The 27,816-nt window shown below is 42.4% G+C and overlaps 1 protein-coding gene across 4 annotated transcripts in view; it reads left to right on the plus strand.

Moving 5' to 3' along the window:
• The window catches only part of INTS9 (integrator complex subunit 9), a 72,622-nt gene that overhangs the window by 2,994 nt on the left and 41,812 nt on the right, over positions 1-27,816 (plus strand). For all 4 annotated transcript variants that reach the window (XM_087776063.1, XM_087776065.1, XM_087776066.1 and 1 more), the window contains exons 2-9: positions 1,222-1,349; positions 6,139-6,199; positions 9,178-9,240; positions 12,619-12,758; positions 14,402-14,488; positions 18,897-19,017; positions 21,071-21,205; positions 26,087-26,198. In XM_087776063.1, coding sequence (XP_087632189.1) covers positions 1,222-1,349; positions 6,139-6,199; positions 9,178-9,240; positions 12,619-12,758; positions 14,402-14,488; positions 18,897-19,017; positions 21,071-21,205; positions 26,087-26,198 — 847 coding nt within the window. The remainder of the gene's footprint in view (positions 1-1,221; positions 1,350-6,138; positions 6,200-9,177; positions 9,241-12,618; positions 12,759-14,401; positions 14,489-18,896; positions 19,018-21,070; positions 21,206-26,086; positions 26,199-27,816) is intronic.

The raw sequence follows: 27,816 nt of genomic DNA on the forward strand, positions 1-27,816 counted from the left end.
ACAGTTGCAGGCCTGTGTTAACATACTGTGAGCAGAGGTAGGAAATGAAATTTTCCACTTTCCGCTTCTTCGAGTGAAGTATAGAAAGCAAGCGTAAGGTATAAATGGCTTAGAAAATGACTGAGTCTGGTTTTAGTGCAGCGCATGGCCAACCAGTTGATATTTTTCATCTTAATTGACCAAAACTTGAATTTAAAAGCTGAAGTTTGACCACTTGAGCATTGCTGTGCTGCCAGATGCCCAGACTTCGGAGATGCAAAAACTTGTATTCGAAATGCAAAATCTCCTATTCTTGCAATCCCTGAAGAACCATCGAATCCCTCCTCAAAGAAGAGAAACCCTCATGCGGAGGTGGCCGCAGTCTATTCAGACATTTACGTTTCTAATCCTGCATTTTAAAGCTGGCATTTTTATTCACTTCTCTTCTTATTCAAAGCTTCAGCTGCTGCTGTGCCTTGTTAAATGTTTGCCGCTCTCCATACTAGAGGTGACTGCATCTCAATGATGCTGAAGTGCCCCTGCACATAACCTGCTTACTGGCTCATTAAGCTTGCAAAGCATTTGGGATTTCTCAGTACACAAACCCTTCCATTCAGGTATGGTTCTCCATTCCCTAGTGTTTCCTGTTTGCGTTTAGCAAGACAAAAAGCAGGTGAGAGCATGCCCCAGAGCTGCTGCGGTGCACATGTACAGCTTCCTCTGCTGATCTGTGCCAAGCAGCCACAGAAGGTGTGGGCTGCACCTTGTTTGTTTGTTTAGGCAGGTTTCTTAAGGAGATGAAACTTGTGTTCCTGCAGGGATTCTCTCCCTCCCTTTCCACCCCAAGTAATTTTCAAATTTGCTAGCCGATTTCAGCCAAGTTTTGCCAGTAGGACTGAGTTTTGAAGAAACTGATTTTCTGGGATTTTTGTGAAAATAGGTGGTTGTTAGACAAAAGAGATTCTACATGTGTCCTTAATTGGTGAGAGGAGCTCTGCCATCCTTTCAGCTCTTGTGATGAGAAAGAAAACCTTGTTTGAAGAAAATCTGCCCCTTAATACCCTGATACAGGGAAATCTCAATGAACACGCAGCTGTGAGAAACAGATTCGTAGGAAATCGGGTTTTGTTCTGGTGTGTATGAAACTCTGTGTTTAAAAATAAGGGGAAAAAAGGCAATTTTAGGGGGTTTCACTCTGTTGGTAAAGGTCACGAGTAACTCATCCTCGTACGCTTCTTTCAGTACTGCCTGTCAGGACATCCAACCTTGCCATGCAACGTACTCAAGTTCAAATCCACCACCATCATGTTGGATTGCGGACTGGATATGACGTCTACCCTCAATTTCCTCCCGTTACCACTGGTTCAGAGGTATGTTCTGCGGCCTGTAAGCACTTAGTCAGTGTCTTCTTGGGTTGCAGTTGGAGTGCTCTGCGTGAAATGCTGTATTGGAAGGAGGGAGGGGATGAGTACAAATGAACAGCATCATCTGATATCATAAATAGACTTTGTTCACTTAAAAATTCTCTTTATCAAAATAACGTCCTTTGGCTCAGTGGACGGAAGACATTTTATGGATTTATTGATTGGTTTTTCTAGATAATTTATTCTAAGCTTCAGTAAAGTATTGCTGCAACTGCTCAGCACAAGTGAGGTCACATATCTGTCATCTTTCTGGCTTCTTCATGCAAGATGAGATAAATGGGTAACCGAGATGGAGTGCGTGGAACCCAGCAAGTACTGTTTAACCACCGTCTTCTCAGGCTTTTCTTCAGAGCACAGACTAATGCAAAGAAAAATAGCACTTAACAGTCCTCGTTAGTTGACTTGATGGCATAATTGTTCCCTTTTAGAAATTAAATAAATAGAAGGGCAGTGCAGCTGGGCACAGGAATGGAATGGCAGTGAAACAAAAGTAGAGTCTAGAAGAGAGTCCTGAGACAAAGACTCCCCCTTCTGTGCCCTAACTACAAAGTCGTATTTTCCCAGGCTTTTAGATGAATTTGGATATTCAGTTAGGGTGACTTATGTCTTGCATAAATGCAAAAAATTACAAAAGTGAGGGGTTGGAAAGGTGGGAATGAGTAACTCTTGGTGATGGGAAGCAGTAGGAGTTTTCACAAAAGCCATTTAATAACTTCGATCCACGAGGAAACAAGTGAGGAACGTTCTGGGTTCAGGGGAGGCTTGATTGAGAGGGGGAGAATGTGGTTGGGAAAGGGAGTTTCCTCAGTGACCTAATGAGGTTAAAGCAGTTTGTCCAGCACTTCCTATGATTTGTTATGTTTTGGAGAGGAAAAGAATAGACAATGTATGCATTGTTCTGCAAGAACATGGAGTTCAAGATCTGCGGTAGAGTAGGCAACAGATCCCTTAAGACTGATCAGTGTGATAGTCAATTTTTGTCCCGTTCCATAATGCAATTGCTAACTGCAACATTTAGGGGCAGTAGTGGATTTTGAAGGGATCCGGAAAATTTGGGAAATCCAGGTACAGACAGAATTGCCTTGCATTCGCTTTCTCCCACCCCCCAAAGAAAAAGGAAATTGAGAGAGGAACAAGTAGCAAAATAAGGTGATTGAACAAAGGCTTAAGAGGTTCTTTAGAACTGCAGGCATCAACGCTCCCCGGGGATATGCCAGCTTTGACTGCCGATAGCAGACCCTGGGAATGAACAGCCAAATTGCAGGTCACAACCTGGAATTCCCCAAGTACCTCCAGAATGTCTGCACTAAAATGACTCAAACTCAATAAGAAAGGATGTCAGATTTGACCCCTGATGGCCCAGTGGAATCGGAGCAAACAGTTGGATTTAAATCCAATCAGTCTTGTCGGTAAGGTGATTGAACACCCCTTACAGCAAGGATTGTCCTAAGCACATGGACTTGGGTAAATAATTGATCTCTTCAGTACTCTACAAAACAGATGTCCTGCAGGGAGTTGTGGAAATGAGTTAGAAACTTGAGGAGGAATGTGGCTGCCCTAAAAATTCCTTACCTCTCTGTAGTATTCATAGTTGTACCATTATATATCAGGTCTCCATCACCATGATGTCTGAACACCTCTGAAATTCAAATGTGTATTATCAACATAACATGGCCAGGTGATAGAGAGCTGACATTATCATCAGTTCCCAGACGAGAGACTACAAGAGGGACTGACTGCCTGAGGTCTTGGGTGAAGCACGTAGCAGCGCCAGAATTTGAACATAGGTCTGTCAGATCTTAGGTTATTACCAGCTGCATGTCCTCTCGACAGAAGTACTGCTTCTTGCAGCTAGGCTGAGGTGGACCCATGGGAAGTCTTAACCAGAGAGGAGCTATGCTTCTCTCTGCTGTCTTTAAACCAAAGGTCCCTAAAGCAGGATCCGTGAACAAGCTGGGCTCTGCAAGTCTCAGTATGTGGTCTGCAAAGGTGCCCTAATTTTTACCTCTGTGAAGTACAAAGTTATGATATTACAGAGGATCTTTGCTATGCAGCTAGAGCCTGTGTCATACCTGGCATGGGACCCTCCTTGAGCAAACATTTTGAGAGCCTGTGCTTTAATCTGTAAGAGAGGAAAGCGCTGTAGTGTTTGTCATTAAAGGGACTGGACATTTTTGAGAGTTCTTTGGTCTTCAAAAACAGCCCATCAAAAGGTATTTAGATTCCACCTTGTCCTGGAAATGGCAGTCCTTGTTCTCACCAGCCCGTGGAGCATGTGCAAAGTACCTGCAGTTGCCAAATACTTTATGCCAGTTCATGTACTTTAAAGGAGGTTTGTCAACTGGAATTTTCTCCCCTGTACCAAAGTCAAATGCAAAACGATAAAATGAACATGTGGGAAGCTCTTAACCTTTCCTGTCTAGCCATGACACACTTGCTCACATTATTTATGGGACAGTTCTAGCTATTTTGGATTAATCAATCACTCTATTACAATGTCAAAACTATGTTGGCAGGAACTGTGTTACTTCTTGGCTTCAAGGTAAAGAGTCCTTTCTGTCCTGTGTTGCTTATTCCACTTTCACCCACACACAAGACCTATCTGCTAATTTTGCCTCTTGACAAGACTGTGTACTCTTCAGTGGATGCCAGGTTTAGTACAAGTCAATAGTGCTCTTTCATCATGAATAAGGCAAACGGCGTGCTAGGCTAAATTAGGTGGAGTAGGGCTAGCAGATCAAGGAAAATTTATTCCCCTCTGCCTCATGCTGGTGAAACCACAAATGGATCCAGGTTTGGATTCCCAATTGAAGAGCGATGCTGAGAAACTGGAGAGGGTGTTCAGGGGGCTCCAAGATGGTGAGGGTCCAGAGCCCGTGACTACACAGAGAGGCTGAGAGAGCTGGGCTTGTTCAGCGTGGCAAAGAGGAGGCTGGATGGGCAGCTAACAGCCACCTACATCTGCTTGAAAGGAAGTTACAAAGGCAACAGAGCCGAACCCTTCTGGACGGTGGCAGGCAGTATAAGGGGCTAGTGGCCACAAATTGTGTCTTGAGAGGCTCAGGTTGGGCATTAGCCTCCCAGTGAAGTCTTTCTTAGCACTTTCACCCGTCCCCAGAGAGGCTCTAGACTCTCGTGCTCCTGGGGTTTGCAAGACACAGCTGGACAAAGCCATGGTTGACCTGGCCTAGCGCTGGCTTTGAGACATTGGACTACAGACCTCCAGATGTCTCTTCCAACCAAGGTCTCTGGCCTCTCCTCCCTTACCTGTCGAAGTTGTTGCGTATGAGAGTGGTTCATTCTTGCTTTTTCCCTGCTTTTCCCGTACCTCTTTCAGTCTGTCTGCACCAATTCTACCTAGCCCCCTCAGTCTCCAAAATACTGCTCTTAAATTGTGCTTTTGAATGTGTCAGTGGGGAGTACATTTAGCCACCTCATCTTTTCAGTCATGAGACTTCTTCAGACTTACTCTTTATCCTCCAAAGGGCGTTGCACTTCTCTGGCATAGCTTCTCAATGACATATCCTTCTGCTCTCATTTCTTACCTTCTGCCTTCACTCCGTCAGTCTTAGATTTCTCCTTTTTCCTTCCTTGTGACTTTCTGAAGTGCCAGTTCGGATTTGTTCTTTTATATTAAAGGTAGCCTGAATACAACATTCCTCTGAGCCCTTGAATCACTTCGTATTTTTGAGATCTTAAATTTGAAAGCCCTTTTAGCATGTAAGCATGCCTGTCTATAGAGCTTAGTGCACGACGCTTGCAGATTTCATTGCAACCGGGTTCTTGAGTTCTGTCTTCAAATCTGAGGTTTTTGCAGGGCTTGGTTCCAGGCATGTTCAATTTTCTTGTTTCCTCAACTCTTTCTTTTTTGGATTTCTGTAGATATGCTTGAATCTGGGCAGACAGTGGTTCTAGAGTTAAGTTGTAGGCTCACACAAAAATCAAATGTCATTGTGAAGTACGAATAAGTCTCTCAGTTATAGTAGCAAGGTATGCTGCAGCAATTACTACTGTAAACTCAGGATTACAATGTCCACTTTGAAGTTTCTTTATTAGCATTTGAAACAATTAAAAAAAGGGGCCCTGCCATTGCTGACTGGTACCAGACCTGCCAGCTTAAAATGTGCAGTTCACAGCAAAACCTCCTTGCCCCTTTGTCCTTCCAACACAGGTAAATGCGCTGCACAGCTGCTGGTGTGGGTTTTCAGGGGGAGATCTAAGCACGAAACCATGGTTTATGTGGATATAAAATCGCAACCTCTGTGTCTATAAATGACTTAGTCCAGAGTATCGGTCTTTCCCTGCCATTGCTAATGGGAATATTTGTCTGTCGTCTTCTATTCCAGAGCAGTTTTATGGTGCTTTTGTATTGTTTCAGGCATAGAATTTGTTGCTGCCCTAACCCTTCTTCTGTTTATACAGCCAGTTTCACCACAGGGCAACATAAGCAGCACTGGGCCTTTTTGAAATTCTCACTGTAAACGGCTAAAATCAAACTCCCTGCATGCATTGTCCTCTTATTCTTTTTACTTATAAGTGTTATAATCATGATTTGTAAAAGTCATTTCAGTGAACACTTAAACACAGTGAAACTGTCTGTTTGTTTTATTGAGGTTGTTAGTTCCCTGAGACAGAAATGGTGTTCTCTTCCTGTATGACACCAAATAGAAGGTCTATGCTTAGCCACTGATAATGATATAATTCATATTGAAATAATTTTTCTCTCTTTCTGCAGCCCCAGGCTGTCCAAACTTCCTGGTTGGGTTTTGAAAGACGGAAGCACGTTTCTGGACAAGGTACTATATTGATGGTTAGAATTTTCTTGCCATGCAGAAAGCTACCTGCCAGGTTAGGAGCTTGCACTGCAGGAACAATACTTCCATGCTGACTCATCACAAAGGTTTCTGTGTGTACCCTTACCAGCCATGATGTCCTTGTAGAGCAGAACGTTTTGAAACAAAATGCTAATAGCACCTATGAGGCTTTCAGTTTTCAGAGGTAGCCTAGCTTTTTAAAAAATCCTCTTAAAATGCAGAAATCATCAGTATGAATAGTTTCTTATTTCATGGAGCTCCATAAATAATAGTGCTTTCCCTTCTCAGAGTGCCTGTTATTCAACAGTCTCACTTTTCTGACACTAAAGCTTCATAGCATGCTGATAAATGAGGTTGGTATCATACCCTTTTTTAGGCAGGACAACTGTGAGAAAGTGAATGGTTTGCCCATGGGAGGTCTCTTATAGAGGAAAAGTATGTCTTTGGCCTCTGAAATCACAGAATCAGAGAATCATAGAATGGTTTGGGTTGGAAGGGACCTTAAAGATCATCTGGTTCCAACCCCCCTGCCATGGGCAGGGACATCTTCCACCAGACCAGGTTGCTCAAAGCCCCATCCAGCCTGGCCTTCAACACTGCCAGGGATGGGGCATCCACAGATTTTCTGGGCAGCCTGTCCCAGTGCCTCACCGCCCTCAGAGTGAAGAACTTCTTCCTTCTATCTAATCTAAATCTCCCCTCTTTCAGTTTAAAGCCATTACCTATCCTTGCTTCCACCCTCTATAGGCTTCCTTTTCGTGTTTGGGTTTGTCCAGGAGGTCCTCGATCATCCATGCAGCCCTCCTGGTGTTTTTGCCTGACTTCCTCTTTGCTGAGATGCATTGCTCCTGAGCTTGGAGGAGGTGATCCTTGAATATTAACCAGCTTTCTTGGGCCCCTCTTCCCTCCAGGGCTTTATCCCATGGTACTCTACCATCCACATGTGTTCTGCTGCTGGACACAGCAGGGAGGATATTATCTCCAGCCTCCTAATTCTAGGACGCAGGACTTACTTACTCAGCTACGTGAGAGACACAGAATTTGTCTTTTTTCCCCTCTTTTCATTACATGAGTTTTGTAGGCAGAATTTATCTGGGGCTTCAGCCAAAACTAGGCACTGCAGTGTCCAGCTCGATCTGCTATAGGGGAACAATGAACACAAAAATATGTCAGATGTTAGTAAAATAGGCAGATACATTTCAAATGTCTGCAGCAATAGGTATCAGTGGAGAAAATACTGGTTTAATAGACTGTTCTCTGACTATGTGAACATTAAAGGAAAACAGTAATAATAGTTGCTTTTGTAGGGGACTTTGAGGTGGACAAAATGGATGGATCTGATTTTTACAGGCAAGGGAGCTGAAGATCATAGATTAAAGACCTGATTTTTCTTCTCATTGGAGACAAAAGAAACTGTGTAGGCAGCATTTCTGTTAGTAAAATAGTAACAGCTCTATTCAGAGCACATGCTAACTGGCAATTGCAGAGCTGCAGAGGCCCAGTGACAGGAATGGAGTTGCCCAGTTTGAATTCCCTGGAATTTGTTTCTCCTGAACCCCAGCCTTGGTCTCAGAGCTTTGCGCTCTGTTCTGTCCAAAGAACGGATAGGCTGTCCGTATATTTTTATATGTGATGTATTTACATTTCTGTGGTACTGCTGCTGCAGTGTGTGCTCAGGAGAAATCTTGAAACTCACACATCATCAGTGGAAATCATGTGTTAAAAATTCAAAGGCAGCATCTCTTACCTTCACCTTGACCATTGTAACTGCTTGGAATGGTAAATTCTTTGACCCATACTGGAAAAAGGCAAGGGAAGGAGCCAAAGGGGGATGTTTTATCATGTCGGGTGGACATTCCTGTTATAGCACTCTCTGGGTGACAGTTATAAAACTTAAGTCCTGGAGAGGCATTGAAATTTGCTGCGATCTAGTTTTAATCATTTTGAACTCCCTTGAGATGAGGTTAGGAGACTTCTGCCACTAGATGTAATTGCTCATTCGTTATTAGTTGGCAGGTGCACTGTAATTATTAAGAATTGCATTCAATCTTTAATGCTGTCAGTCTGAAGCTGACTGAGCCCACTCGCTTTGGGACGAGCAAGAGAAGCATCCGCAAGAGAAGGCAGAGTGGGTGACAGGTAGCCTGTGAGGTGTGTTAGGACTAGAGCTGGGAATATTTTTGTTCCATACATAATCCTGAAGAATGTGACTTTTCATGTGACAAAGATTTCTGATGTCAGCCTTGAAAAAAGAGGAAGAAAATAGAGGACTAGAGATCCAGTAGAGAGAAGTCCAACAAAAAGTGCCACGTGGAGCTTAGCTCCCCAAAAGATGTTTCATCAAATGCTCTGAGACAGGGACTAAAAATTGTATTCTGCTCCTAATAAGACAGAAAAGTTGTGATGTTATTGGGAACCAAAACTAAATTCCAGACTTGTAAGATAGCCAGGGCACTCTAAAGGTGCTGTGCACACCTTCCAGGTCAGGAGAGCAGCAGTTCCGAGAAGAGTGGTCTTCATTACCCACTTTTCAGTTCATATTTTACTTTGGGTTCTGATAGACAAAGTCAACTTGTATTGTTAGAGATTTCCCAGCCAACACATTTGCAGTTGGAAGAGCAGAGAAAACGCAGCTTCATAGGACAGCACCTCCTTCGTGGCCCCAGCAAAACCAGCCAGTGGTTACCAGGGTCTCTTTCCTTACCTACCAGAGCGCTGCCTCTGTTCCTCCAAACGAGGATCTGATCCCTTGAAGTACCCAGCAGCCTCGTCTCCATGAAAGCAATTTCAGCACATTTACTTACAGCAAATTGTATCTAGAAGAGGGATAAACGTAATGTAGTAACGGGCTGGAAATTACCTGTGATAAAGCAAAGGTTTTGAAATTGCAAGATCTGCTGCACTGGAGTAACATTGCGTTGTATTTTTGTGTCTTCTCTGTTGATGTGCTTTTCTCACAGGAGCTAAAGGAGTGCTCTGGCCATGTGTTTGTAGACTCTGTGCCTGAGTTCTGTTTACCAGAGGTGAGTTTGTTCAAAGCCTTACTGAAAAATGTGACTCCGTTCAATCATGTGGGAGAAAATTGCTGAATTATTATTACTAGACTCATGCTAATTTATTAGTACTCGGTAAATAATACTACTAAAACCCCTGTGTTGTTAAGGTGCCTCTAGTATCTGTGACACTGGAAAAAGGATGGAAACAGCCCTGTTCAACAATGGTTTTGGGAGATCTGGAAGGTCTTCTTGAGCAGATCGATATCTCACAGAAGAATAAGACTTAACTGTCCCTTTTTATGGGCCTTCCAAAGACAATATGACTGAACTGGACTTGATTATGACAGGATACATGTGCTGATCTAGATAAGGGCAGTGAATGAAGACAAGGAAAGCTGTTTGTCTCTAACCACAGATGCATGACCTGCCCAGTGGAGCTCCCCTGGGGAGCCGACCCTGTGGTTGAGGCACTGTGTGATTCCGCAGGGCTGCAGTCCCACGTGCTGTTCTGCCGGCAGCAAATTTGGGTTAAAAAGTTTTGCCGCCTTCTTAGCTATTCATTACTGCCTCTTTGAGGGAAGAACTGTACCCTCATATCCACTGACATAACTGCAAGTAGCTGCTTCTCAAGCTGTTTTTTTCAAGAATACCTGGGTTTTTAAAAAAAAAGAAAGCAAGACTATTGAAAATGTTTGAATTAACTGGGCTTGCCTGACTGATCAGATTAACGGCATATATAGGAGAGCTGAAAGAGTAAAAAGCTGAGCAGAGAGTGAACGATGGGGAATAGTCTGGGAATAGTATCCTCTTTCCTCAGCTGTGTTCAGACTGTGATAACATCACTTCTTTCATTTCATGTTGGGATGTTTTCTCTGTCTTTCAAAGACAGAGACGATTGCTTTTGGGCAGGGTTTTTTTTTTTTTCCTTTTTGCCTGACCTTGTTGACAGGAGGTACAAAACACTCCTGGAAGGTTGTTGTCAGCTTGCTGGGCTTCTGGCAATAGTGTTTCTGTCTGTTGATTCCATGAAACTCACCTCTTGCAGCTTCTGACTCTTGTCATCTTGATTCTTCCAAGCAAGTTGGCAGCTCTGGTACTGGTTTTGGCAAGTGATATCAACAGATCTGTGTGCAATTGCTTGTTTTCCCCAACAGAAATGGTTATAATCCAATCACAAAAAAACCCAACCTAGTAATTCTGGGTTCTTGTGTGCTTTCTGGTTACTGCTGTGTGGAAGGGAGAGATGTAGGAAGCATCTCTATACCTAGAAAGTGCAATTATGTCCCGGATCTTGGGAAAGGTGGAGTTTATGTTCTAGATTCCCTTTGGAATTGAGGCCATGCACAGAAATTATAATCTGCCGGAGTTCAGGGTGCTTCAGCTAGGCTTTCTGGTTACTTTGTTGGGCTGGAAAATACCCACATGTGTAGCTCTAAATATGAGTGCTGGGAAGTCGATGCTTCATTGTACCGGTGTCATCACTGTTTTCCAGCAGCCCATGTTACAACTAGAAGACAGCAAGCAGCTGCACATGTCGCCATTGTAGGGACTTTACAAATGGCCTCTCAAATGCTTCGGTTCCCAGAGTTCCCAACAGATGCCAAGGCCTCTCTGCAAGCATGAGGAACAGATCTGCTGGTGATTCACAGCTCGCATCTCTAGCTTCGCAGGCTCCCCTGTCTGGAGAGGAGTTCAGATGTCATAGCCAGCCAAATGCATCAGCAGAGTAGAAATGCTGCTGGTGTTTGGCAGCACAGTATAAGAAGGAGCTTGTGTGAAAGAGGCTTTGTCGTCTTCTTTGTCTCCTTCCACACCACTTCTTTTGAAGAAACTTGTCTGCAAAAGCAGTTAGTTTGAGAATCACAGTATCACTTCCAGGAACACCATTGCCAAAGAAAGCCAAGTTTTGAATGTAATCCAGAAGCCACAAGGTGATAAGAGGCTGTCTCAGCAGCAGAGTACACTTCCACATGTCAGAGAGCAGGGTGCAGCCCTCTCTTTGCTTGGCAACCTTCTGGTCTCTCTCACTTCACATTCAGGAAATATTTTTAAACCTCTTCAGTTCATAGGCACTTTTAGTGAGATAGCCGCAAGTCCCAGGAAAGATTTTACTTTGTTTTGGTTTTGACACCCTTTTCCATCCTATTAGTAAATGCTTCTAGGATGCTGAGACGTGGGACGCTTAAGCTTGGAAAGTGGTGGTCTGTATCTTCCTGATACAGGGCTGGGATTCAGCTCAGTGCTGAGTGACTCCCCGTTTGGTTCTCTATGGTCTGGACACGGCTGAAAACCAAGCCATGAAGGACCAGCATGGTAGGAGCAGGAGTCAGCAGACTCTTTGATACCACGTAGTGAGTGTATTTCTGCCTGGCAAGCTTCGTAAGATAAAAGGGTGCCCTGCCATGTATCTGAGGATGGTGTTTCACCTACCGTACTCAGCTTGGAGATCGTGCCTCCCCCGTCAGCTGTGATCATGGATTGAAACCATGAACGCTTAGCTGTGAGTTAAACAGCTTGTCACCAGAGCACTGTGTCAGCCCTCTGAAAAGCTGAGTGACCTACTTTCTTGCCTTTTTTATTCAAATTGCTGGACCAAGCCTTGTAATCAGATAATATGTGCTTGATGAGTGTTGAATTCCATTAGCTGCTCTATAATAACTGAGTTAGAGGTCATATATCTTGTAAATTTCTGACTTGACACCATTTGTGTTGTAGCATTACCAGTAAATATTTCTAATTAAAATTCCTTTAACAATGTGTGAAATCTTCTTTCACTCTCTGAACTGCTGTCTTAACTGTCACATCAAAACAAATTGGACCCACCCGTCTGTTTTGTTGTATCCTATGAATGAGCTTAATCTCCTGCCACAGAAAATGTGAATGATAAAGATGCCAAGCATTTAGTTTGGGAAAATATGAGAATTATTTTAAGCATATGAATAAATACAACCTATGTTCATCTCTCACTCTCCCGGAGTACAGTACCATGTGCCACATAAAAAATACGAGACACTCTGCTAAATCGCTACTGCAGAAGTTTTGGTGTCTGCACAGTGTTCCTCCCTAAGGAAGCACGCACATCAGTTCTTTGATAAAAGGGTAATCATCATGCCTCTCTTAGTGGCAGCCATTTCATTACATGAAAGACAGACAAACCCAGGACATGGTTTCCTTTCCAGATTTGAGAAGAGAGTAACTTTACGTGGCTTTTTAAATACATCTTGTCTTTTAAAGGAAACATTAATCTTGGCCACAGCTGAGACGTGCGCCCCCCTATTTTTTTTATAAACCAGTTACATTCCTGCAATATGAAGTTTAAAAAAAAAAAGAACAAGAAGTTTTTCTGCCATTTCTTAAACTGCATGAAAGGGTTACATGTTGCTTATCTCTTTCCTCTGTTTTCAGACTGAGCTGCTTGACCTCTCCACGGTAGATGTAATCTTGATCTCAAACTATCACTGCATGATGGCATTGCCCTATATCACAGAGTACACAGGATTCACTGGAACAGTGTATGCCACGGAGCCCACTGTTCAAATTGGCAGGTAAAAAGCCCCTTAATATTCTCTACTCCTCTTTCATCACTGCTAAGGAAAAGGTGTAAAGGACAATATGGGTTAGAGGAGTGGTGTCTAATGTTCCGAAGAGGCTCTTAGGCAGTAGCTGAACGCCAGCCAAGTCCTTAGTGCTGCAAATGTGTTAACTCAATGTTTCCCAATCTCTGGAACCATCTGTCTTCAACATTTACAGCAGGTGCTTTGTGTTGAGTCCAGGCAGTAGATGTAGGATAGTAGATCTTGAGTGGACCGAGACACCTTCAGCAGCAATTGCCACACAGCCAACTTCAAACCTTCAAAACCTATGAATCAACGATTTCTCCTGCTCCTCTCTGCTCCCCTTAAACAAAAGAGGAATCACCAATCTTTTCAACAATAAATGTCTTTTAAGATTATTGCCCTGTAGCTTTTCAGCATTTGAAATTCATATAATCACACTTTCCTCCACACCATGGAAGGGAATTTGAGCTGGCTTCATCTCCAATGACAGTCGAAATACATAAGCTCTGAACTCCAAAGAGAAGCGCTAAGAAAAACAGCAGAAATATGAAACTGAAGCAGAAAATGTAAGACCTGACGATGCAGCCAAAAACTTAATACTTGGTCACCAAATTTGGTAGTCTTTTCTTACAAAGTTGCCCATTGATTGGATAAGTCAATACCAAAGGCTGCAGGTTTGGCCCTCCACGAAGTCTGACTGGCCTTGTGCTGTGTGCATCTCTCATGCAGAACAGCTGCCATGTTCAATAACTAGAAACCAGATTAGCCCATGGTATCTGAACTACTCTGTAAGCACTTTCGGGCAGGAATCTTTGTCTGTTAAAGGTCCTATGCAAACTTTCCCCGCCAGAGTAATTCTCCCTTTGTGTAAAAACAAACAGAAACTGAAGGCCCTTGTAGGAGAAAGGAATTGCATAAATATGAACTAGTGGTAGACCTCTGGGGTATCGCTGGCCCATAGCTGAAGATAACAAGCGTAGTCTTGTTGGAGAGTATACTGGTGTGGCTCTCCCCACCCCAAGTAATTCCAGATGCCATTCTCCTGCGGTTAAATCTGTCGCTTCCTACCTGCAAGGGGAAGCATGCATACAATTACAAACGCTGTTTAGTTTTGGGCAGTGAAATCTGCAGTGCCAATTTTTAACGCCTGACATATTTTTCTGTCTCAAATGCCGTATTGTGCATTTGTAGATGAGAAGAGTTCACTCTGACAGTGTGCTTGGTTTCTCTAAGTGATAAACAGGCATCAGCTAATGAGTTTTCTTTGTATATTTTGTCTCATTCCATATGACAAGCAGTCAGTAATGAAGAAAACATCTTGTGCAGCAGGAGAGAGATTTGGGAGTTCCTCTTGTCCTGCCACTTTCCAAATAACCCATAACCCAGTGGGCCAGATCCTCTGCTGTCACAACCAGCAGACAGAATTGGACTAGCTTGAGCTTGAAAAACTCAGTGGAGAATCAGGGGTAGTATTGGTGAAGGGTAATTGCTGCGATTCCTCTGCGGGAAGAACCCCGCTTTAAAACTGCCTAATAGTGTTACAATTTACGTGATATTTTGGAAACATTTGGGACAAAGTTCTCTCCTGCGTGAAAGGCTGCAATACTAATTTAGTTATGATGTCTTTTCAGACTCCTCATGGAAGAACTGGTGAATTCCATTGAACGTGTGCCAAAGGCTCAGTCTGCCTCCATGTGGAAGAACAAGGAGGTACAGAGGTAAGGAACAAGCCACTGGGAAAGTGTGACTGTCCTAAAACACTGACCAACATTTAGAATTCACTGTAATGATGGGTCAGCTGCCACCATTTGAGATTGCTACTACCATTAAGGAGGAAAAAAAGAGGTTTACACTGTGACTCCTTGGGTCGGTTCTTTCTTTAATTGTTTGCACCTTGTTGGTCTTCCAAACAGCCACACAAGTTTGATTCTTGATGGAAGACTTGGTAATGCAGAAGTCTCCCCTGATCTCCCCTCACATGCTTTAGCTCCATGATGGTAGATAAAACCAGCAGATTTTTCTATTAACATCATAAAAGTTCTTCCCAGGGCTGCAGCCTCTTTTATGCTTGGGCAACAGAGGTGGTTTTTTGCTTTCTTTCAAAGCTTAGAAACAAATTGAAATTTGAATAAAAAAGGTTAGTTGGAAACTCCATCATTTCATCTGTATGTAAAAACAAGGTGCTCAAAATTGAAATCTTCTACATGTAAAATTTTGAAAGCCTGTATAATCTAAAAATTACCCATACAGTTTATAATTGCAGATAATGCTTTCTTTGGAAATAAAAACAACTTTAGGTATACAACATGTTCTGTGGAGGAGACAGTTTCGTTATTAGCACATATTAAAGATAAGGCCGGTTAATTAGAAAGTTATTTTTAAAAGCTACTTTGTGCATTTTTAATTGATCTCCCATTTTCTATTCCTAATTCTTAATGTGGCTTGATTTATAAGTTTACTAAAAATGAATTATTGCATACATTATAAAAGTAGTCTTGACATTTTCCAATACCACAAGGCAAAGAAATTAAAAATCCAAATTAACATAAGTTTAGCTATATATTGTACTCCCCTGCTGAGCTTAGGAGCAGTCTTATCTCAGCACTGTAACTCTCGCTTCTGAAGAAGGCAAGTAAAACACAGATGTAAAACAAAACTCAAGACAGTAAAGTTGATCTGGATTTTGTGCTGGTTGATGTATACTCTGATCAGAATAGTGGGGATTTTTAATTTTTGAGTCCGCTGGCCTGACCAGAACGACTCCTGAAGCGCACAGTGATGTGAAGAGAGAGGACTGGAGCCATTATTCTCGTCACACTACTGCATGTGTTTTGTATGCATGGTTTAAAGGAGGATCATATATCTTAGAGCTCATTTAATGTCACTTTCCTGGTGGTCGTATTTTAGAAAAAGTGCTGTCTAGCACTTTGTGTGCTATTGGCTATTCCAGAGGCGAACACAGAGCGGTGATCTTTGTTCTGATTCAACTGCTATAGAAGGCCAGAGTCTTTTTGTTGGGGCGGTGTTTAAAATACATTTCTCTGTCTTATATTGCTTGGCAAGTACCCTAACATTGACACTTCCTCCATGGTGCATCGAGTAGCTGTTGTAATGGGGTACCAATGGAGGTAGGAGGAAGGTATAAGAGCCCACCTCGGGCACAGACAGGACCAACCCTTCTGTCCCACTCGCAAGACCTCTGTAGAGCACAGAGCACTGCCCCAACACCATATGTTGTTGGGAACCTCGATCAGACAGCACGTCCCTCAACTTTCAGTAGTAAAATGCACACCTTGCCCAAATATGAGATAGAGGCAGGGCAAAGAAATGCTATGCTATTGGGGACAGCAAAACATAACTAGTAGCCCTGCAGCCTTTTGGTGACAACAGTCTACGTATCATAAACTCTGCCCTGAGGCTGATACGAACCAGTGTTGTCTGTGAGCTGGAACAGGGGGACAAATCTGATTTCCCTTTCCAACTGTGCCCCACCTGTGCTCTGAGTTTCCCCCTTCAGCTCCCTATGCTTCTGTAAAATGGAGCTCCTGTCCACCATAGAGGGTGTACAGGGACTTAATTAATGTTTGTGAAGTGTTTTGAGATTCCTGGTGACAAGTGTCGTGCAAGCGTGAATGGAACTGATTATTATAGCATGTGAGCAAACATCTACTGATCCACAAATTAACACCTGGCTAATAGCACATGCAGGGTTGGACTGACATCCGTTATTTAAGAAAATGTGATCCTTGGTGATTTTTTTTTTTAATACTTGGCTGTTGCTAGAACAGAATACTTATTACTTCTGAGTCTAGCTTTAATTTTTCAGGCTGATCAATCACCATTACTGCTTTACAGTTCAGCTAGTTCTACTCTGAATAGTTAGTATAAAACACAAAGTATTATTATCTTCATTAGATAAAGCATTGAAGCATTTTAAATGCAAATACTGTGTAAAATATAATAAGTTCATTATAGTGGCTTACGTTTTTCCATTATCAGATCCACTCTGAACTAATTGCTTAGCAAGCTTTATTACCATTGGTTTTTATTTTAAATGAGCAATCTCATGGAAGCTCTATAGATGCTCAGCCAGGATATCTTTCACGCTGGTTAGGATTCAGGGGGCTAAAGAGGAAGTTTGCCTTATGAAAGGCACTTTGTCAGCTACCTGTTTGATGGTTTCTTGTATCTTTCTATAAGGTGTCTGAAACAGGCTGCTTCCTGAGGCGGAGGAGCGGACAAGAGAGGCTGGCGATCTGATCAAGTTTTCTCCTGCCATCCTCCTCTCCCTGCAAACAAGAACATGTTATGTCATATACTACATGTTATCCTTTGCATTGAACGGGAGGGACTGTCTCTGTACAGACACCCAGATTAAGAATGCAAGCCTCTCAGTTTCTTAAGCATAAATTTTGTATACTAACCACTGGACCACACTGCTTCGGGATGCCTTCCTGGTTGTGGCTGTAGGTTGGCTGTCCCGGCATCTGCCCACATACATCTGGTTGTTATGAGGTGATCCATGATAGGATGTTGCCATACTGTTAGTAGATTCACTCCAGACTTTAAAATATCCTCCAGTAACTTTCTGTACAAATTTTAAAAGCGTGGGTGACAGGTTGAATGCCAGCAGGGGCACATCTGAGGAACCAGCAGTCCTCGTTGTCTCTGGGTGCCGGTCAGCAAAGAATGAAGCTGCTGGAGACTGGTGCCACTGGTCTGTGTTAGGGACCAGAGTATATTTACAGCATAGCCACAGAGTCAAGGCTAATAGAAACTTACTTCAATCGCCAAGGACAATTCCCCACTTTTCTCCATTACCTGGAGATACATTCTCCTCTTCCCAGAAGAGAAGCTCCTGAAAGCATCCAACACTAAATGCTTCTTATGGTAGGTTAAAGGCTTTTACAGGCAATTTGCTTCAGTGCAATGGTGGACAACTATCCACATCGTTTGGCCTTTTTTTGCTTATGACTTCCCAAAAAAGACCTTGAACGCTTTGTTTGTTTCCTTAAGCGCAGTATGCTTTCAGCCAGCATGTGCTGGAATTACAGTTATCGCCCTAGACCTGTACAGCAGTCTTGGCAATAGCTGGCCTTAATCCTTTCTTCAGTGTCTTAAATTATGGAGGAGTTCACTGACCTAGTAGATATAACAATAAATTAAATTCCTTTAAACAAATTGATCAAAGAAACTTGACCAATTTCCATAAATCTTTGGAAATTGGTTTGAATTAGCCTTTGATTTAGCATTGGTTTAATATACAAAAAAAATCCTATTCTTCTTATGCATTTGGCAGCTGTGCTGCTTCCTGCCTCAGTTCATGTTGCTAAGGAAGATTTATTTCCCAGAAGTTAGCCATCTCTCTTACAGCCTGTGACATTACAGTTCACTTCTTCCCTTGACAACGCTGCCCAGCTAACTTGCAATGTCTGTGAAGAGCAGAATGGATGGATTTTACTTTGGTGTAAAACATCTTAAATACTTCCGTGTAGGGGATTTCAGAGCGCTCTGCAGTGTCAGCTAATGTATCCTTGCCAGTATGCTTGGAAGGCCAGTGGGGTGTCTGAGTTGAAGGCAAAGAAACTGAGGTGCAGGGGCGTGTGCTCCTGCAAGACACTGGTGACAAAAATGAGACAAGAGCCAGCCTTTGTTCATCGTCTGGTACCTGTATCTTAATCACAAGATTGTGGCTTACTTTTGTTTTCAGATTTTTAGGATATGCAAAAGAGGCACTGATCCAAGCTCCCAGTCATCTTTACCGGTTCTAGTGGTGCATTTCATGTTGACATGTCAGATCAGCCAACATCTTTCATCAGTGGTGAAAATACCACAAGAGTTGCTATAACACCTTCATCACAGCTACTTCTTTGATGAAAGGGCTGAATAGGAACAACAACAAAGAGAGCTGAAGGAGAGCAATCTTTGGGGTGAGGCAAAATGGGCAGTGTGGTTCTGCTCCTCAACAGGCAGAAAGTCTTGCTCCTCACTTTGAAGCACCAGGCATATTTAAAATACAAAAAAAAAAAAGAGAAAAATCTAAGATCTGGAGAATATAAATGGAAATAAAAGCTGGTGATCCATCAGGAAGTTCGGAAAATGCCCACCCCGCCTTGATCTTTGCAGATTGCTGCCCGCCCCTCTGAAGGACGCGGTGGAGGTGTCTATGTGGAGAAAGTGCTACACCTTGCCAGAAGTGAACGCTGCGCTCAGTAAGATCCAGCTGGTGGGATATTCTCAGAAAATTGTGAGTACCTGTGAAGCTATCCTCAGGTCAACAGTAACAAGTTGTTGTTTCCCAAGCTTTTCTCTGGAAATGCCCTTCCTTTTCTATTTTCCCTCTAGATCCTGTGGAAGATCTAGTTACCCTAGCCTAGGAAAGCAAGACAAGATTATATTGAATATCCCTCAGTCTGCCTCCCAGGAAGGGTTCTTGTTTGGTGAAATCAGGGAGTATCCATTTGTTTCTCCTTTTCCTCGGGGAGGCCAATTTTAAGGCGGTGTACCTTCAAATTTGGAGTTGATGGCTGGCCCACTGAGAGCCGGGAGGATGTACCAAATGAATGTATCCTCTCTGTTTGTAAGCCACATCCCCTTCTGAGTTACTGTATCTCACTTCTGGGAATCTTTTGAGTGCTTTAGCCTCCACTTTCTTTTATACAGCAAATTAGGGATTGTAAACAAAACCTAATGGTTCGACCTGAACTTCAAAAACTCCTTTCCCAGGGTTCCCAACTAACAGTTGTTGTCTATAATGCCGTTGACTATAATCCAGTGTAGTTTCTAGAATGAACTGAAGGAACAGTTCAGTGGTCTGCAGATACGCTATTCCCTTACAGCTTGTAGGCAGCACGTGGGCCATGACACCTGCTGGTGCTGCTCAGAGCCCTAAGAAATAAAAAGATGGGCTAAAGTAAGTTGTGTACCCAAAGCTTTTTATTTGCTTCCTTTTCCTAAGCAATGGACCGCTGAAGTTTGGAGGCTACTGTTTGTGTGTAAGACAATTAGAAACAGTACCCAGTGCTGCTGTGTACTAAATTTGGTGGATTTGGGTTTGTGTGGTGCTGGTGAAAAAAGACCCCCAGCCACCACTAACATGGCTGCTGATGTAAGTAACCGCTGCAGCTTTGTCTGGCAACTGGACAGGTTCAGGGCATTTGGACTTCCTCAGTATCCATGGGTGGTTACTGTTCACCTTCCACTGTCCTCGCAGCGTGGCTGCATCTCGCCTAATTTTGGATCTGTGCACCTGAGCCAGTCATTCCTTTATAGCTACTGGGAAAAAAAGAGACATTTCTAGAGCATATTTGATCTTTTCCTAAAGCAAACTTTTAAAATAATCAGACCTTAATTAGCCAGTTAACCCAAAATGTAATAACATCAAGAATGGTTGGTTGTCCACTTTACATGTCTGCATATCAGCAGAACCTAGAGCCTTGGTTTACACACCCTGAGGGATGGAGACCCTGTTTTGTTTTGCAAGGCATCCAGATATGTATTGAGATACTAGAAAAATCATTAGTATTGCATGAATCAGATGCTTGTTCTATTATTCAGTAACCAGAAAGTAGATCACATTAGTGAGGTATACATGGAGGCTTATTTTCCTTTCTCAAAGCAAGTATAACACATTACTGTGTACAGATAAAGCAATACACTTTCTAATGACACCTGGAAAGGAGACAACTGTCGGGTTGCTTATGCTCAGAGCTGAAACTGAAATTTGGATTGAGTTTGCAGGGTGTTGTTTCTAAATCACCAGTAGACAGCATTTAAAAAGAACTAAAGTTGGAAAGTGAGTGAGTCTGAAGTTAAGTTTATGTTTTCCACAGCAAAACGTGGAACCCAAACAGAGTTTTATATCAGTACAGAACTACTTGTCCTTCCTTCTCTCCTGCTGGCCAATATCAATAAAATTTGACTAAGGGAATAAAGAGTCTTCAAAGATACGAAGCTCCTACAAGCTTCTTCAATACAGCAAAGGCAGGCAGAGGATCAAGACTCTGGTTGATTCCTCCATTTAGAGTTATGGTTCAGTGTGAACTCAGTCAGATGCCGTAGAATTCACACAGAAGAAAGACTTTATGAAGACCCTACCTCAGGAAAAGCTTTTCTCAGAGCATGTGTCCTGTTAGATATTGGTAAATAAAACCAGCAGGCTTAAAGCTCAGGAAACTAGCTTCCTAAAGGCTTTGAATAGCAGAGCTACTTTTAAAATTGATATCGCTGATGATGAAACGACCTGTTCTGACTTCTCTCGGGGGCTCGCTCAAGTTAACGTCTCTTACTGTGTGTTTCAGGAGCTGTTTGGTGCTGTGCAGGTCACCCCTCTCAGTTCAGGCTACGCCCTTGGAAGTTCCAATTGGATTATCCAGTCGCACTACGAAAAGGTTTCCTATGTTTCAGGATCTTCTCTACTTACAACACACCCTCAGGTACAGCCCCTGATTTTTGTTAGTTTTCTATAGGGGGAAGTGTCTTTGCTCAAAAAAATAGAGGGGCTTATTTCAGCTGGGGTCAGGTGTAGTATGGAAGCTGTACAAAGGTACCTCTGTTAGTAATTGGCTAGACTTTTAATGGGCACTGAGAAGACATACCACCCTGATAAGTGGACAGGTATCAATAGTTACTAGGGAAAGACACCTAAAATTCTTTGCTATCGATGATTTGATGTTCACTTACTCACCAGCTGGGAAATTCTCGTTCACCTTAAATAGGAAATTTTCAACAGAGTTAAGTGATAGAGCATTAGTGACTTTTTTTAAAATCCATATTTCACTGAAGAGTCTTTACAGACAGTTCACAGACTGCTTCTATATCACTTCTGAAACATCCTTCCTTGGGAGAAATGATAGCTAACTGGCTGCCAACTTTTCCACCCTGCTCTGCTAAGGGCAAAGTCTTTATAGTGCTGTAGATGTAATTTCCAGTAAATTAATTCTCTCTAGATCCATAAATTCTTAGTGTGAAGAATGGCTTGAAGTTTGCAGTACTGTGTGCTTCAGAAGTTGTCAAAATAGTTAAAAGCAGTCTTAGCAGGAGGTATTTAAAAATAATTTAGAAAATGTGTCAGGTTCATGATCAGTATGTAATTTCCCCCAAGGTGAATGTCTTCTAAAGAGCTTTGCTTCTGAGCATCCTGCATTTAAAAGCTTGATTTCAGGAGCTGCGCAACTACAATAGATAAACCATCCTTAATAGTATGGCTGTACTTACCTACATGCAACGTGTCAGAGTCTCTAAATCCCTTTTTCTCATCAGCCTCATACTGGCCTGGGTTGTGCCCTTCATCACTCTCTAGTGAAGGAGCAGCAGCAGTATTTGACAATATGTGAATGGAATATTTCTGCGAGGAGAAACTTTGCACTATGAGAAGTAGTTTGGTAACTGAGAGTCTTTTCGTTTATATGAAATGGTGATTCAGTTTATCAGGTCAGACTGGCCATGCTTCATCATTTTCCAAAGGTGGCAGGGAATGGTGTGTGAATGAACTGCCAGGTAAGAGCACAGCCCGTGGGCAGCAGATCTGCACTCGCTCACTGCAACCTGCAGAAGTGGTAGCAGTTAGACGGCGCAGTTTCAGCTTTAACAAGTGCAGGAAAATGTACTGCGAGCCTACCTGAAACCCTAGGGACCTACTCTGTTTGCTAACAAGAGATAAAACCTGGACTATTCACTCCGCTGACAGTGTTGCTTGTCCCACGCTCTCCAAGAGCCTCATTTTTTAGCATACAGTCCATTGCACTTTGCGTTCTTTTATACTAACACATAGTTGGAAGGAATAGCTTACCAGATAGTTGCAATTGGATTCAGTTTGCCCTTTCCTTGTTATTTACCACATCACAAATGTTACCAGATACCATTTGCATATCAGATATCATCGTCATCTTGTATTTGCTTCCAGACGGTTGTTGAAGACAATGAATAGTTTTTGTCCTAGTGTTAATCCCTGTGGACACCAGTACAAGCTCCTACAATATGGTGATTCTGTAATGACTAGTGTTTTTTGTGAGCTGCCACCCAACTCTTCATCTATTTGATGTTTGACAGGCAATATGTAATGATAACAATATCTTGAGTGGCACAGAGTCAAAACTGTGTTCAACAAATAAGCGTTTTTTCCTCAGGGAGTGAAAAGTTGTTTGTCTGATCTGTTTCTCCATAGAATTGTGGTGAGCTGTCATAACGAAATTCCCATCTTTTAACAGTGTATGAAAACAGTCACTGTGTTTTAAAAATTATATCCAGTTAATCAGCATATGTGTATGTAAAAACATATCCAGAGCATTTTGAATAATAGTAAAACCTTAGCACTTTCCCAGTCTTCTGGAACTCCCTCTGTAGTTATCAAAAATGGTCATCAGTTGAGCAGGCTCTCATCAGCCATTTTTTTAGGGTGACAAGACACAGATTATTTGGGCATAGAAATGGAAAAAAATGCTTCTTCCTCTTACATCTTGTCTAATATACACTGTAATAGCCTGGAAAGCGTTTCCTTCTCTCAAGGTGCACACAGGATAAGGTTCATCTCACCTAAGCAAAACTGGGCCCCCACCCAATCCTTCCCTCCTTCTCCCTCTGCCAGCACTGGGACTTAAGTGCTGACGTAGTGGAGTTGGCAGCACGGGTGGGAATTAGCAGTCATGGGAAGAGAGTGGGATTGCTTCTTTGGTATAAATTACAGCTTAAAGTTTTCTTGAAATTTTAAGTTACTTCTGGGTTACATCTATAATCAGCAGAGAGTTACGGTACATCTGTAATAATGAGTCCATCTCTATTAACAAGGTAGAAAATGAAGCAGTTAGCTTAGCTTAGACACGGCCCAGGGTGTACAGATGAGCTGGAACTGGGTGCAGCGAATGCTGGCTGTTGGGCTGATCTTCGATGCAGCAGCAGGAATATCTTGTGAAATCCTCAGCGAGTCTGTAGGAAGTGCAAGTGAAGGGTTCAGCAAGACTGTATTCATAGCTGCTGAAAATAACTGAAGAGCTTTAAAGGGTTTGTTTGAGAGTTCGGTCTGGCACCATTAATTGTTCCTTTTACTTCTGTCTTCTGGCAGATGGTTTCTATTGAAAATTTTGCCTCACCCTCTGCTGAGGCTAGAATTGACACTGTTGCCACTGAAGTGGAGAATGGGAGTTGACAGCACAGGTTCAGACATGTCACTAAAAGCCTTTTAAGACATATTCTTTACATTCACCCACAAAAATCGATGCAAGCCCTCTCCGTGCAATAGCAGCTGAAATTATGCGTATCTAATATGGCATAATCATTATGTACATTATCACAGGCAGATTCAATATTATTTTTTATTGCATTATTGGCATTTTATTTTCACGGACATGCTATGGAGAGTCAAAGATTGCAATAAATCTCACGTAACAGGTCTGGTCCTACGAGGTGGTGCGCAGCGTAAACTTCTGTTGAAGTTGATATGAAACTCCCCTGCCTGTTTAACAGAGCAGTCTTCCTCAGCTACTTAAGAATGGCACGGAGGGACTGTGAGCAAGGGAATTAACTGTACAGTGATCTTCTAAGTTCAGTAGAAGAAATCTCTTCATCAGTCTCTTCTGGTAGAAGTCTTTCATGGTTGGTAAGACTGAAGAGGGTCTATTGAGAGTAAATAACCATAAAATACGATGCAGCTGGCTGCAGTTGCCCACCTTTGCTTGAATAGTAGCTGTGGAAGTGCATCCCAGCCCAGAGCAAGGCTAGAAGTTAACTTTTCACCATAGCTGTACTGCATCTGCAGAGAGAGAAGTGGATTTTGCCTTTTCAAGATTGAATTATGCTAAATTTTGAGTATCAAGAATATATATTTAGTATCAGGTCACACTTAAATATAATTTCTGAATATCTACTCTATGTTTGCTAATGGAGAGAAGTGGATATGCATTTTCATTCTGCTTTAATAAAATGCCGGTATAAAACATGTCAAATGATTGACCTCAGTGAATAAAGTGTGAGCCTTCATGCACAGTCGAGGCAGAAGCACAACGTTTGCTTTAACATTAGACTGCCTGCCAGTGGCCAAGTTGGCACACTATTTCCTTGGACCATTTAATCATCGGTCCCTCTGCTACATCTGTGAGCCACAGGATAGACTCTGCAGGTACAAACTCTTCTGTCCCCCAGGAAGCGGACATGGATAGATGCTTGTGATAGCTACCCTCAACACTTTAACCGCAAAATCTAGGCTTGTACCTATGACTGTAGGTGTCAGTACAGCATACACTGTAGACCCAGCGGATCAGAGGTCGTAGCCCTGTGAAGACATCTGTTTCACTTTGACATAGCTTAGCCTCTAGCACAGTCTTCAAAGAAAGGCATTTGGAGGAGGGCATAGTGCTAATCTGATTCACTAGGGGAGGCTGGTAAGCCAAGTTATATTTTCTCTATTATTTTAGCTCTGGTGTTGCATTGGGAGCACTACATTTTTGTATGGGTTTTTTTTTTGTGCAGTTGAAGCTGATTTTTCATCTGTTTTCAGCTACTGGCTTGTCTGTTTGGTCTGATGTTATAGCTACATTAAAAAAATTAATATGTGTAAGTGATTATTTCTTAGATAAATAAACAAAATTTATCAATATTACGGAATTGAAACCAATTTCTCTTTTCTACCAGCAGTAGCCATTTACCATTTCACAAAAGCAGACTTCTAAAAAGGCCTGGGTAAACAAACTGAAATGAGTATTTGAAAGTCAGGATTGTAATACTGTGGGCAGAAGAGCAGGCTTCACAGTCAAGGGAAAGCCTTGTGCGGCATTCAGACTCATACGCAAAATCGAGAGCTTCACGCCCAAAGTCCTTTGCTGATCTCACCTCTTCCAAAGAGAATCCACTGAATGGCTGAGGAAAATGGCACCGCCTCCTGTAGCCAGTGAGTCCTGGGCATCAAAGCTGACACTTTGATTTGCAAAGGGAAGCGAGCTGGAAACTAGTGCAGCCAGAGACAGGAATGCAAGTGTCAAACCTTTCCTGCCTGTACTGCCACATCCTCAGCAAATGATTGCCTTTTCCGTGCTCAGCTCCTGAGGCCATGAAATGATTGGTCTATGGAGACTACTTGGAGGTGGATCCAGTTACAGTTCCGTTGTTTGTTTTGGGCTGTAGTGTGCAGGTAAACAGTTGTATGTGTTTTTATTAACTCCAGTTACATTTCCACAGATGGAGGAATGTTAAGTTTAAAGTGTTCCATGTGTTCTCCTTCTTGATCACTGTATCTATTATGTATTGCAGTCGTCTTGGTACAGAGCAGAGAAACCTGTGTTATAACTCTCCTGTTACTCGTTTTATTTCACTGTGCTCTGTTTCAGCCCATGGACCAGGCTTCTCTTAAAAATAGCGATGTTCTCATCCTGACGGGTCTTACACAAATCCCTACTGCTAACCCAGATGGCATGGTAGGAGAGTTCTGCAACAACTTGGGTAGGTCGTTGAAAGATGTCTTTTGCCTATTTTATCATCTTATTCGTTGCTTGGGTGGGAAATAATTCTGAGATTCCTGGAATTGAGTAAGTTGTCCAGCTATAGCTTCTGGCATAAAACTAGCTGTTTAGATTTTACGATGTGCTCCTGATGTCATTAATACAGTAAGTGCTTGGAGAGACACAAGTTGTACCTAAAATGTTTTGGAATGGAACAGGTATAATGAGATTTAATCATCTGCTGCTCTTGGTTTGCTAAGTATGTTGCTTAGCTGCCAACAGACTACGTGTTGCCTAGGTTTTGGATATTGTTCCCAGCTGAAATATTACTATTTCCTTCCTGTATATCAGCCAGTGTAAAATCTTTACATGCTTTTTTATGACTTTCAGTTTTGAAAACAAGCACATCTGCTTCCCTTCTTACACCTGATTTTTAAATATATCAAAAGCAAACAGCACAATCTCTGTTTAAAAAAATATATCAAGATATATTTATAGACCCCAGAAATATAAAACCTAATCAGACGCTTTCACAGCTGGAAAAGCTGATAATTGCAAAGCTGTGATATCAGTGTGAATGGCAGCATTTTCCAGCCTGTTTGGAATGTCACATCCAGTGCTGTTCTCTCCTTTTCTCCCCTTCCCCCACCTCAGTTCCTCTGTGCTCTCACCCTTCCGTCATCAAACCAGTTTCTCATGTCTGTCCTGCTGTGTATTGCCTGTTCTTTTATCAGAGATCTACCCTTTATTTTAAACTAGCTACTTTTTACAAAGGCGACTAAAAAGCTTGTGATAGGAGGATTCTTGCAAAGGTTATCAAAAGACATTAGAGGTCTAAATCAGGGAATCCTCACTGTAAGCGAGTGTTTTGGTCCCCATTACACACCTGGGAGAAATTTGAGCTGTAGTATGTTAGGTGGCTTACCCAAGGTTGCAGAATAAGGTTGAGAACAGAACTGAAGTGCAAATTCTTAGTCTTACTTTTTACATATGAATGTACCCTTGGAGAAGGAAAAAAACCCACAAGACACTGGGTTTTTTCCCCCATTTTAGAATCCTTGTGCATATTCACAGATGCTGAATATCTATGTATCCCAGTATGGGACTGCCATGGTAGTGGAAGGCGAATACTACAAGGAGTGTGGGAGACTCCTCCATCACCCACCATCTCTAAATTGAAATCAGATATCCCTGTTCAGGACATGTTTCAGTTCAAACAGGAGTCACAGGGCCTGGTGTGGGATGTACAAGGTAAAATTATGTGGGTTTTGTTTCTATGAAAAGGTGAGTTACAGGGTCAGGATGATTCCTTGTAGATCCCTATTAATAGAGTGTGTTTTGGCATTTTATAAGAATGGTCATCATGGGTTATACCAAAGATCCTCTCTGCCAACATCCTGGCTCCAACAGAGCCCATGAGCAGATGTCTAGGGAAGAGTAGAGTACAGGGTTAGATTATATGATACTTTCGCCTCACAATCTCATAGCCTTCAAGTATTTTTATTTCAGGAATTTCCTGAATCAGACATGGCTTTTGTGTAGTTAGTAATGTTCAGTGGATTTCTCTTCCAGGAACTTGTTCAACCTCCCCTTGAAGCTGTGTTAATTTTTAACACCTG

This window comes from Nipponia nippon, unplaced genomic scaffold (genome assembly GCF_047370975.1).
Source record: "Nipponia nippon isolate SJK-2023a ecotype South Korea unplaced genomic scaffold, ASM4737097v1 scaffold_4, whole genome shotgun sequence".
Taxonomy (NCBI): domain Eukaryota; kingdom Metazoa; phylum Chordata; class Aves; order Pelecaniformes; family Threskiornithidae; genus Nipponia; species Nipponia nippon.